The 11,871-nt window shown below is 46.4% G+C and overlaps 1 protein-coding gene across 3 annotated transcripts; it reads left to right on the top strand.

The window, feature by feature from the left end:
* Positions 1 to 941: 941 nt before the first annotated feature.
* On the top strand, positions 942 to 5,321 carry Tex51 (testis expressed 51). 3 transcript variants are annotated; one of them, XR_015642099.1, is made up of 8 exons: positions 947 to 1,419; positions 1,510 to 1,584; positions 2,293 to 2,382; positions 2,555 to 2,626; positions 2,707 to 2,790; positions 4,489 to 4,564; positions 4,648 to 4,693; positions 5,005 to 5,312. XR_015642099.1 is itself a non-coding variant. In NM_001432581.1 (8 exon segments), coding segments are annotated over 8 exon segments (669 nt in total). In that variant the 5' UTR covers positions 1,194 to 1,220; the 3' UTR covers positions 5,086 to 5,321.
* Positions 5,322 to 11,871: the final 6,550 nt, after the last annotated feature.

Raw genomic sequence — 11,871 nt, 5'->3', positions numbered from 1 at the left:
TCAGTCAATGAAATTTTCCATTTATTAAAAAAAAGAAAAGGAAGCACGCATGTGAATGAGAGCGGGCCGGTGAGTGGGATCAAAGACAGGTTCTTAAAACGCACGGAATCATGGGACTTGTGACCTTTTAGGTCATTGACATAGCACCCTCCTCTCATTTCAATATCTCAAGATTTTCCCAATCTACATCTTAGTCCATTTATTCACTGAGAAACATCCACACCGGTTCCATATCTTGACTATTGGCACAACCACCACAATGGGCACGGGAATGTACACGTAGCCCTGGAGGAGAAGGGTTTCTAGTCTCTCTCTCCCTGGCTGATCAGCCAATGCTCACCAGAGGCGGCCTCTTCCCTACAGCTGCTCAATGAACCTGATACGGAAAGCCCCTCACAGACTTGCTCAGAAGTTTGTTTCCATGGTAACTGTAACCAGATTAATCATCATACCCACCAAATACAGATTCCCTCGGGAGTGAGTCTTCCACTGATGAACAACACTTACTAGAACTTAGTGGTTCACGACAACATTTACTTATTATTGTTTCCTGGTGTCTAAAAGTTTGGGTCTGGTTGACCTGCTCCTGAGAGCCCACCTGTGAGTGCATATAAACAGACTCCTCACCTGCCCAGATTCCAGAAGAACAGGAGCCACTCTCACTGGCCCACCCAGGGACCTTTACAAATCAGGTGTCCAGACTGCAGGATCCCAGTGCAGAGGCTGGGGGATACATCCTGAGGCCAAACATCCTACAGTGTAATGGCTACACTTCACCAAGATGTGACTCTCCTCTTCATCTTCCTCGAATTTCACAGCCATACATTCTCAGGATTCCCTTTCCTTATGCTGTGAAACCTTCCCTCCAGACACCACCTCCTGGACCCGAGACTGGCCATACTGTGTTTGTCTGCCTGTCTGCAAGTCAATGGCATTAATAACACTTTTAACAAGTTTTTACCCAAATAGGCAATGCATCACAGTGTCCCCTCCCCCGAGCCCCCATGACCCTCTTAGGCTTCTTAGGTTGCCCCGTCAATGTCGCTTTCTCCAGTCTCTCTTCTCCCTCTATATTGGCTGTGGAGCCAAAGCCTGGTTTCACTTCAGCTGACCCTTGCTGTGTCCCATGGAATTTACCTTTGTTCTGCCACAAGAAATGCCGTTTCCGGGGCAACAGAGTTCTGTATGAGACTGTGAGTACTTGGAAAGGACTCCAGAAGATGCGTCTTGTCTTACTGATCTGCCTCCTGACAGGAACCACTGGGAAAAGCTGCCTCCGCTGCTGGCCAGAGCTGTTCCCCCTGATAGACTATGACCTGCAGGTGCTCTGGGGCAGCCCAGGGCCCCCCACAGAACTCTCACAAAGCATACACTCCTTTTTCATGGAGAATAACACCTTACTCTTGCCCTGGCATCTTGGTGAGGCACAGCTGGGCAGGGATGGGAGCACCCTTTGACCTGACCTGATCCTGTCCCCAACATCGTTCTGTTCCATGTCCTATTCCCCAGCTCAAGACAATTTGGATGAGGAAACAGCTACATTCTTCACCCACGTAGACAACGCCATTAAAAAGCTGAAGGATGGTAAGGAGGACAAATGCCCAGGACCCCAGGGATTGAGTTGGATTTACCAACCCATCCTACACAGCATCGATGGTGGACAGACACTTCTTTGAAGAGCACTGTGCTACTGTGCCAAGATGTGCGTTCTGTGGTGGTACAGCCCTATAATTCTAGCACTTTTAAGGTGAAGGCAAGAGGTTCATAAATTCTAGACCATCCTCAACCTCATATTGATCAGTCTTGGATACATGAGATCAGGCCTTGGGGTGGGGGGAGACTGGGAAGATGGAAAAATCGCTTGACTATATAAGCATGAGTATCTGAATGAAGATCCCACAGCCCACCCAGGTAAAGCTGGGCGTAGTAGCACATGTCTGTAATCTCAATACTCCTAAAGGGAGATGGGAGGTGGAGACAGATTTTCCCAGAAGCTCCTGGGTCAGCTCACTGCATAAACACATCAGCAAGAAACAAGAAACCCTGTCTCGAGGACTAAGATGGGAAGTGAGACTGTCACCCCCGGGTTTTCTCTGACATCCATATGCTTGCTATGACAAGTGCACACCTGCACGCAAAGGAACACAGAGATAGATGCATACTCATATATACCTCTCCCCCTCTCTCTCTCCCTCTCCTCTCTCTCTCTCTCTCTCTCTCTCTCTCTCTCTCTCTCTCTCTCTCTCTCTCTCTCTCTCCTCTCTGAGTTCCACTCCCTTCTGCTGCACACAGATAAGCCAGCACTGCTTGAAGAGATTCGTATTCAGAAGATCTCCCTGGCTAAGAGGCTGAAGGAGAGGTCCAAGGACCTGATGCAGAAGGGTAGGAGATGGGGCTGTCCCTGTTCATGCTCCACCCATTACCTTTGAGACTGTGGCCTGTAGAACTGAATCCCTCCTAAGATCTCCCCAGGAGCTCTGGCCTACCCACAGGTTAAGTTCCTTCCAAAAGACCCCTCGTCCCATGCCCCACCTCCACTCTCCACCACTCCCAGCTCTGCCGCCTCTCTAGTGCCTCAGTTTCTCCATCATCTCACTTTCCCGGACAGTCTGCAATGAGTCCTGTGGTGAGTACGCCCAGGGCTGAGCTGGAGGGAGGGACGTGAGACTCTGCCATGTCTGAGGCTCCTGCCCATTGTTTTGACAGACATCCTCTCCAAAATGGAAGTCACTTCATGTACCGACTGCCAGACATTCTACTTGTCCTGCAATGACCCTACCTTGTGCACAGGTCAGTAACGTCCACTGCACTCGCTGGACCTCGCTCCATTCCTCCTTGCTTTCCCAAACCCTCCACCCCTGTGTTTGCCATCTCTTCATTCTTTTCTATCCAGTCTACAATGTTTCTAGATTTTCTTTTCCTGGTGGATGAAGGACAGCAGAATCTTTGAGGTTTCTTGATGTCCTTGTGCCTGGCTTCAAAGCCTGAGAGACACTTGCTTCTGGGTCCTCGGATTCCGCATGTCTGGAACACTCCCATCCCCATCTTTAGTCCTGGCTACTGTAGCTGCTTGTATTGTGAATGCTAATTAGGTTCCCCAAAATCCTGCTTGCACAACTACTGTGTCTGCACGCAGCTTCTGGGAACCTAACCCCAGTTGGCTCTGATTGGTAAATAAAAATGTCAACAACCAATAGCTGGGGAGGACAGACAGAGGGGAGATTTTAGTATGCCCAGGCTTGGGACCAGGAGGAATGGAGGAAGAGAGATCTCCATGCTGGGAGAGTGCAGAGGAGAAAGCTCTACCATGCTGGAGGAGAATGTGGACCTAGGAGAGAGTCCGCTATGGGGTAGAAAAGCAAGGAAAGCACCCCAGGCTCTGGGCCAAGAAAGTGTGGCCCAGATGACTGTCTAATGGATCTAAGAGCAGCCAAGGTGGAACATAGACTTAGTAATAACGTGGGATTAACTGCATGGGGCTTAGGCAGTGGCCAGCTATTGTGCTGTTTAAGGCAAATTAAAATATAAAGGCCGTGTGTGTGTGTGTGTGTGTGTGTGTGTGTGTGTGTGTGTGTGTGTGTGTGTGTGTGTAGACAGAGATTGGGATAGGGAGAGAGATGGAGACATGTATGACAGTGTAAGTGTGGTGATGAAAAATCAACCTCCAGCATCTGCCCTCACTTTCCACCTTCTCAGAGACTTGGGATCTCTTCTTCACCTCTGCACAGCCAGACCTGCAGCCCCACAGCTTTCAGGGTCCTCTTATATTCACTTTTCATCACACAGAGGGGGGAGGGAGAGAGGGAGGGAGGGAGGGAGAGGGGAGAGAGGGAGAGGGAAAGGGAGGGGAGGGAGAGGGAGAGGGAAAGGGAAAGAAGGAGGGAGAGAAGGGGGAGGGAGGAAGACAGACACACACAGAGAGAGAGAGAGAGAGAGAGAGAGAGAGAGAGAGAGAGAGAGAGAGAGAGAGAGAGAGAGAGAGATCGCATCTGACTTCTACCTGGGTGCTGGACACCCAGTTCCAGCCATTAGGCTTGTGTGGCAAGCATTTTGCCTGGGAATCTCCTCCCTAGTGGCCCGGTTTCTTTTTGAAGTCTCCTCTCATTGGCCTAAAATTCACCAAATATACTAGGTCAGCTGGCCAGTGGGATGCAGGATTCTGCCCGGGATCCTCCCAGGCTCTGGGGTCTCAGGTGCATCCCACCAGGGACGGAACTCAGGTCCTTCCGGTTCAAGGGAAGCACTTGGCTGACTGACCTCAGCCCACCTCCCCTGCCCCTCAGCAACCCCCCCCCCGCCACACTTCCTCAGGCATCTCTCAAGTCTCTTGACTGCAGCAACCTATCCTTGCTGTGTCCTACAACCTTAGCAGCTCCAGGTAAAGAAAACATTTTGTTGAAGGGCACATCTGCACAGGACACACCCTTTTACAATCTCACGTGCCCCGCCCGAGTCTCCAAACAGGTAGTCTTTCTTTTTCCATCCCAGCCAGGGTCATGCGGAGCTACAAGTGGGTTGTGATCCTTGTCACCGTCTTGATGCTCCTGGCTGTGGCTGGCATTGGGTGAGTGACTCCTCTCAGTTTCAGTGTCCCTAAGGAAATGCCCAATCTTTGAATGACCTGTCTCTCACCGTTTTCTTGCTCAGTGGCTACTTTTTCTGGCTCCAAAAGAAGGCTGCAGAGGCTGATGAGGTACTGGGAAATGCACTCCTGTCTGGGGCTAATAAGGTCTTGAGGCCCGCTGGGTCTGCTGTATGCAGAAACATGGAAGCTGGAGTCCAGGACACAGATGAGCAAAATTCCTCAAGCCTCCTGTTCTCACCAGAGTGGCCCTGCAGAGCCACCTCCCTCTCTGCCCTGCACACTGACCTCATCAGGCCAGCACAGTAATAGCTTTGTCATGCATGGCTCCTGGTGGCTTTGGCCAGTGGGACTCCCAGTAGGGAGATGGACAGACTGGGATTGCACTGCGTTGTAAAGTCCCATTTCTTTCCTCTTTGCAGGGAAGAGAAAGCTATTTATCTTCCCCAGAAAGTGAGCCGGAATCAGAGCAGTCGCCAAAGCCCATCCTGTTTGAAAGCTAACTTCCTCTGGCCCTGGTGACTCCATTGCACAAAGCACTCCTCCCTGGAGCCAGGAGAACTCTTGAGGCTCTGCAGCTCAGCAAAAAAAAAAAAAAAAAAAAAAAAAAAAAAAAAATATCTCTCTCTCTCTCTCTCTCTCTCTCTCTCTCTCTCTCTCTCTCTCTCTCTCTCTCTCTCTCTCCTCCCTCCTAATACATACCCCTTTGTAAATAATTATTAAAAACATTTTTCTTGGGTTTTTTTGTTTTGTTTTGTTTTTTGAGTTTTGGTTTACGTGCATTCAATAGTCAATTTTTGTCATCAACTTGACTGGATTTAAAATCACCTAGGCTGGTGTCCCCCTCCCTCCCTCCCTCCCTCCCTCCCTCCCTCCCTCCACTGGTCTTGCCCTGACTGGCTTCAGGAAGTGGTCACTTCAGGCTCTGTATCCCCTGCTGCTAGGAGCCTCACTGGAGTCATCCCAGGATGCTCCCCTGTCCAGGTTTGTCCCAGAGATACCCCACCACCATTTTCCCTTCTCCCAGCCCTCTCATCCCTTGCTCTCCCCACACCTAACCCCTGCCCTGCTCTCCCCACACCTAACCCCTGCCCTGCTCTCCCCACACCTAACCCCTGCCCTGCTCTCCCTCCCCATCTCCGCTCCCACCCAGTTCCCTCCAATCCACTTTCCATGTCCCCTTCTCAGTGAGATTCAAGCACCCTCCCTTGGGCCTTCCTTCTTAGCTTCTTTGGGTCTGTAGACTACAGGCTGAGTGTCCTGCACTTTATGGTATGTTATGGTTACTGTCCATTTATACCATGTCCATGTCTGTCTGTCTGTCTTGGTCACTCACTTGGAATATTTTCTACTTCCATCCATTTGCCTGCAAATCTCATGATGTCCTTGGTGGTGGTTGTTGGTTGGTTGGTTGGGTTTTTATTGGATATTTTATTTATTTACATTTCAAATGCTATCCCCTTTCTCAGTTTACCCTCCAAAAGCCCCCTATCCCACCCCCTCCCCTGCTTCTATTAGGGTGCTCACCCACCCCCTCCCACCTCACCACCCTGGCATTCCCCTACACTGGGCCATTGAGCCTTCACAGGACCAAGGCTTCTCCTCCTATTGATGCCCGACAAGGCCATCCTCTGCTACACATGACGCTGGAGCCGTGGGTCCCTCCATGTGTACTCTTTGGTTGGTGGTTTAGTCCCTGGGAGCTCTGGGGGGGGGGGGAGTCTGGTTGGTTGATATTGTTGTTCTTCCTATGGGCTTACAAACCCCTTCAGCTCCTTCAGTCCTTTCCCTAACTCCCTCCATCGTGGTCCCCATGCTCAGTCCAATGTTGCAAGCATCCACATCTGTACTGGTCAGTCTCTGGCAGAGCCTCTCAGGAGACAGCTATATCAGACTCCTGTCGGCAAACATTTCTGGGCATCGGCAATAGTGATTGGATTGGTGACTGTATATGGGATGGATACACAGGTGGGGCAGTCTCTGGATGGCCTTTTCTTCAGTCCCTGCTTCACACTTTGTCCTTGTATTTCCTTTAGACAGGAGCAATTCTGGGTTAAAATTTGGAGATAAATGGGTGGTCCCATCACTCAACCAGGAGACCTTGCCTAACCTCTGAATATGGTCTCTACAGGTACTCCCTCCCCTTTGTTGGGGAATGTCATCCCCATTGGGTCCTGAGAGCCTCTTGCTTTCCTGGCATGTGGGACTTTCTGGTGGCTAATGCCAGTTCCCCATCTCCCATTGCTACACATCTCTGTTCAATTTCCTAACCCTCTGTATATCATCCTTGTCTCCTCAACCTGATCCTGTCCCCCCTTTTGCCCTCCCCACTCCTCTATTCCTCCCAAGTCCCTCTCACCCTCTACCTCCTGTGAGTATTTTGCTCCCCCTTCTAAGAAGGACTGAAGCATCACACTTTGGTCTTCCTTCTTCTAGAGTTTCATATGGTCTGTGAGTTGTATCGTGGGTATTCTGAGCTTTTTGCCTAATATCCACTTACCAGTGAGTACATACCATGTGTGTTCTTTTGTGACTGAGTTATCTCACTCAGGATGATATTTGAGTTCCATTCATTTGCCTACAAACTTCATGTACTCATTGTTTTTGATAGCTGAGTAGTACTCCATTGTGTAAATGTACCACATTTTCTGCATCCAGTCCTCTGCTGAGGGACATCTGGGTTCTTTCCAGCTTCTGGCTCTTATAAATAAGGCTGCTGTGAACATAGTGGAGCATGTGTCCTTGTTATATGTTGGAGCATCTTTTGGGTATGTGCCCAGGAGAGGTATAGCTGGGTCCTCAGGTAGTACTATGTCCAATTTTCTGAGGAACTGCCAGACTGACTTCCAGAGTGGTGGTACTAGCTTGCAATCTCATCAACAATGGAGGAGTGTTCCTCTTTCTCCACATCCTCACCAACATCTTCTGTCACCTGAGTTTTTGATCTTAGCCATTCCGACTGGTTGGAGGTGGAATCTCAGGGTCATTGTGATGTGCATTTCCCTGATGACTAAGGATGTTGAACGTTTCTTTAGGTGCTTCTTGACCATTCAAAATTCCTCAGTTGATAATTCTTTGTTTAACTCTGTATCCCATTTTTAATAGGGTTATTTGGTTCTCTGGAGTCTAACTTCTTGAGTTCTTTGTATATATTGGATATTAGCCCTCTATAGGATATAGCAAGGTCCATACCTAAACACAGTAAAAGCAATATACAGCAAACAAGTAGCCAACATCAAACTAAATGGAGAGAAACTTGAAGAAATCCCACTAAAATCAGGGACTAGACAAGGTTGCCCACTCTCTCCCTACCTATTCAATATAGTACTTTAAGTCCTAGCCAGAGCAATTAGACAATAGGAGGTCAAAGGGATACAAATTGGAAAGGAAGAAGTCAAAATACTACTATTTGCAGATGATAGTATACTTAAGTGACCCCCAAAAGTTGCACCAGAGAACTACTAAACCTGATAAACAACTTCAGCAAAGTGGCTAGGTACAAATTTAACTCAAACAAATCAGTGGCCTTCCTCTACTCAAGAATGATCGGGCTGAGAAAGAAATTAGGGAAACGACACCCTTCATAATAGACCCAAACAATATAAAGTACCTCGGTGTGACTTTAACCAAGCAAGTAAAAGATCTGTACAATAAGAACTTCAAGACACTGAGGAAAGAAATTGAAGAAGACCTCAGAAGATGGAAAGATCTCCCATGCTCATGGATTGGCAGGATTAATATAGTAAAAATGGCCATTTTACCAAAAGTGATCTACAGATTCAATGCAATCCCCATCAAAATACCAATCCAATTCTTCATAGAGTTAGAGCAATTTTCAAATTCATTTGGAATAACCAAAAACCCAGGATAGCTAAAACTATTCTCAACAATAAAAGGACTTCAGGGGGAATCACGATCCCTGAACTCAAGCAGTATTACAGAGCAATAGTGATAAAAACTGCATGGTATTGGTACAGAGACAGACAGATAGACCAATGGATCAGAATTGAAGACCCAGAAATGAACCCACACACCTATGGTCACTTGATCTTTGACAAAGGAGCCAAAACCATCTGGTGGGAAAAAGCATTTTCAACAAATGGAGCCGGTTTAACTGGCAGGCAGCAGGTAGAATGCAAATTAACCCATTCTTATCTTTTTGTTCAAAGCTCAAGTCCAAATGGAGCAAGGACCTCCACATAAAATTTGATACGCTGAATCTAATAGAAGAGAAAGTAGGGAAGAGCCTGGAACACATGGGCACTGGGGAAATTTCCTGAACAGAACACCAATGGCTTATGCTCTAAGATTAACAATCGACAAAGGAGACCTCATAAAATTGCAAAGGTTCTTAGCCATTCTCACTGGTGTGAGGTGAAATCTCAGGGTTGTTTTGATTTGCATTTCCCTTATGACTAAAGATGTTGAACATTTCTTTAGGTGTTTCTCAGCCATTCGGCATTCCTCAGCTGTGAATTCTTTGTTTAGCTCTGAACCCCATTTTTTAATAGGGTTGTCTGTCTCCCTGTGGTCTAACTTCTTGAATTCTTTGTATACTTTGGATATAAACCCTCTATCTGTTGTAGGATTGGTAAAGATCTTTTCCCAATCTGTTGGTTGCCGTTTTGTCCTAACCACAGTGTCCTTTGCCTTACAGAAGCTTTGCAGTTTTATGAGATCCCATTTGTCGATTCTTGATCTTAGAGCATAAGCCATTGGTGTTTTGTTCAGGAAATTTTTTCCAGTGCCCATGTGTTCGAGATGCTGCCCTAGTTTTTCTTCTATTAGTTTGAGTGTATCTGGTTTGATGTGGAGGTCCTTGATCCACTTGGACTTAAGCTTTGTACAGGGTGATAAGCCTGGATCAATTTGCATTCTTCTACAAATTGACCTCCAGTTGAACCAGCACCATTTGCTGAAAATGCTATCTTTTTTCCATTGAATGGTTTTGGCTCCTTTGTCAAAAATCAAGTGACCATAGGTGTGTGGGTTCATTTCTGGGTCTTCAATTCTGTTCCATTGGTCTATCTGTCTGTCTCTGTACCAATACCATGCAGTTTTTATCACTATTGCTCTGTAATATTGCTTGAGTTCAGGGATAGTGATTCCCCCTGAAGTCCTTTTATTGTTGAGAATAGTTTTAGCTATCCTGGGTTTTTTTGTTACTCCAGATGAATTTGCAAATTGTTCTAACTCTTTGAAGAATTGGATTGGTATTTTGATGGGGATTGCATTGAATCTGTAGATCACTTTTGGTAAAATGGCCATTTTTACTATATTAATCCTGCCAATCCATGAGCTTGGGAGATCTTTCCATCTTCTGAGGTCTTCTTCAATTTCTTTCTTCAGAGTCTTGAAGTTCTTATTGTACAGATCTTTTACTTGCTTGGTTAAAGTCACACCGAGGTACTTTATATTGTTTGGGTCTATTATGAAGGGTGTCGTTTCCCTAATTTCTTTCCCGGCTTGTTTCTCTTTTGTGTAGAGGAAGGCTACTGATTTATTTGAGTTAATTTTATACCCAGCCACTTTGCTGAAGTTATTTATCAGCTTTAGTAGTACTCTGGTGGAACTTTTGGGATCACTTAAATATACTATCATATCATCTGCAAATAGTGATATTTTGACTTCTTCTTTACCAATCTGTATCCCCTTGATTTCCTTTTGTTGTCTGATTGCTCTGGCTAGAACTTCAAGAACTATATTGAATAAGTAGGGAGAGAGTGGGCAGCCTTGTCTAGTCCCTGATTTTAGTGGGATTGCTTCAAGTTTCTCTCCATTTAGTTTAATGTTAGCAACTGGTTTGCTGTATATGGCTTTTACTATGTTTAGGTATGGGCCTTGAATTCCTATTCTTTCCAGGACTTTTACCAGGAAGGGCTGTTGAATTTTGTCAAATGCTTTCTCAGCATCTAATGAAATGATCATGTGGTTTTGTTCTTTCAGTTTGCTTATATAAGATCAAAAACTCAGGTGACAACAAATGCTGGCGAGGATGTGGAGAAAGAGGAACACTCCTCCATTGTTGGTGGGATTGCAGACTGGTAAAACCATTCTGGAAAACAGTCTGGAGGTTCCTCAGAAAATTGGACATTGAACTACCTGAGGATCCAGCTATACCTCTCTTGGGCATATAACCACAAGATGCCCCAACATATTACAAAGACACATGCTCCACTATGTTCATCACAGCCTTATTTATAATAGCCAGAAGCTGGAAAGAACCCAGATGCCCTTCAACAGAGGAATGGATACAGAAAATGTGATACATCTACACAATGGAATATTACTCAGCTATCAAAAACAATGACTTTATGAAATTTGTAGGCAAATGGTTGGAACTGGAAAATATCATCCTGAGTGAGGTAACCCAATCACAGAAAAACACACATGGTATGCACTCATTGATAAGTGGCTATTAGCCCAAATGCTCGAATTACCCTAGATGCCTAGAACAAATGAAACTCAAGACAGATGATCAAAATGTGAATGCTTCACTCCTTCTTTAAAAGGGGAACAAGAATACCCTTGGCAGGGAATAGAGAGGCAAAGACAGAAGGAACACCCATTCAGAGCCTACCCCACATGTGGCCCATACATATACAGCCATCCAATTAGACAAGATGGATGAAGCAAAGAAGTGCAGGCTGACAGGAGCCGGATGTAGATCTCTCCTGAGAGACACAGCCAGAATACAGCAAATACAGAGGCGAATGCCAGCAGCAAACCACTGAACTGAGAATAGGACCCCCGTTGAAGGAATCAGAGAAAGAACTGGAAGAGCTTGAAGGGGCTCGAGACCCCATATGAACAACAATGCCAAGCAACTAGAGCTTCCAGGGACTAAGCCACTACCTAAAGACTATACATGGACTGACCCTGGACTCTGACCTCATAGGTAGCAATGAATATCCTTGTAAGAGCACCAGTGGAAGGGGAAGCCCTGGGTCCTGCTAAGACTGAACCCCCAGTGAACTAGACTGGTGGGGGAGGGTGGCAATGGGGGGAGGATGGGGAGGGGAACACCCATAAAGAAGGAGAGGGGGAGGGGTTAGGGAGATGGTGGCCCATAAACCGGGAAAGGGAATAACACTCGAAATGTAAATAAGAAATACTCAAGTTAAAAAAAAAAAGAAAAAAGAAAAAAAATTGCAAAGGACACTATCAATAGGACAAAATGGCAGCCAACAGATTGGCAAAAGATCTTTACCAATTCTACATCTGATGTCCTTGTTTTTTATTTGGATCCCTTTCCCCTGGCTGGGCTGCCTTGTCTGACCTCAGTGGGA

This window comes from Rattus norvegicus, chromosome 18 (assembly GCF_021556685.1).
Source record: "Rattus norvegicus strain SHRSP/BbbUtx chromosome 18, alternate assembly SHRSP_T2T, whole genome shotgun sequence".
NCBI lineage: Eukaryota > Metazoa > Chordata > Mammalia > Rodentia > Muridae > Rattus > Rattus norvegicus.
The sequence above is the reverse complement of the archived record's forward strand: the minus strand, read 5'-3'. Positions and strand labels throughout refer to the sequence as shown.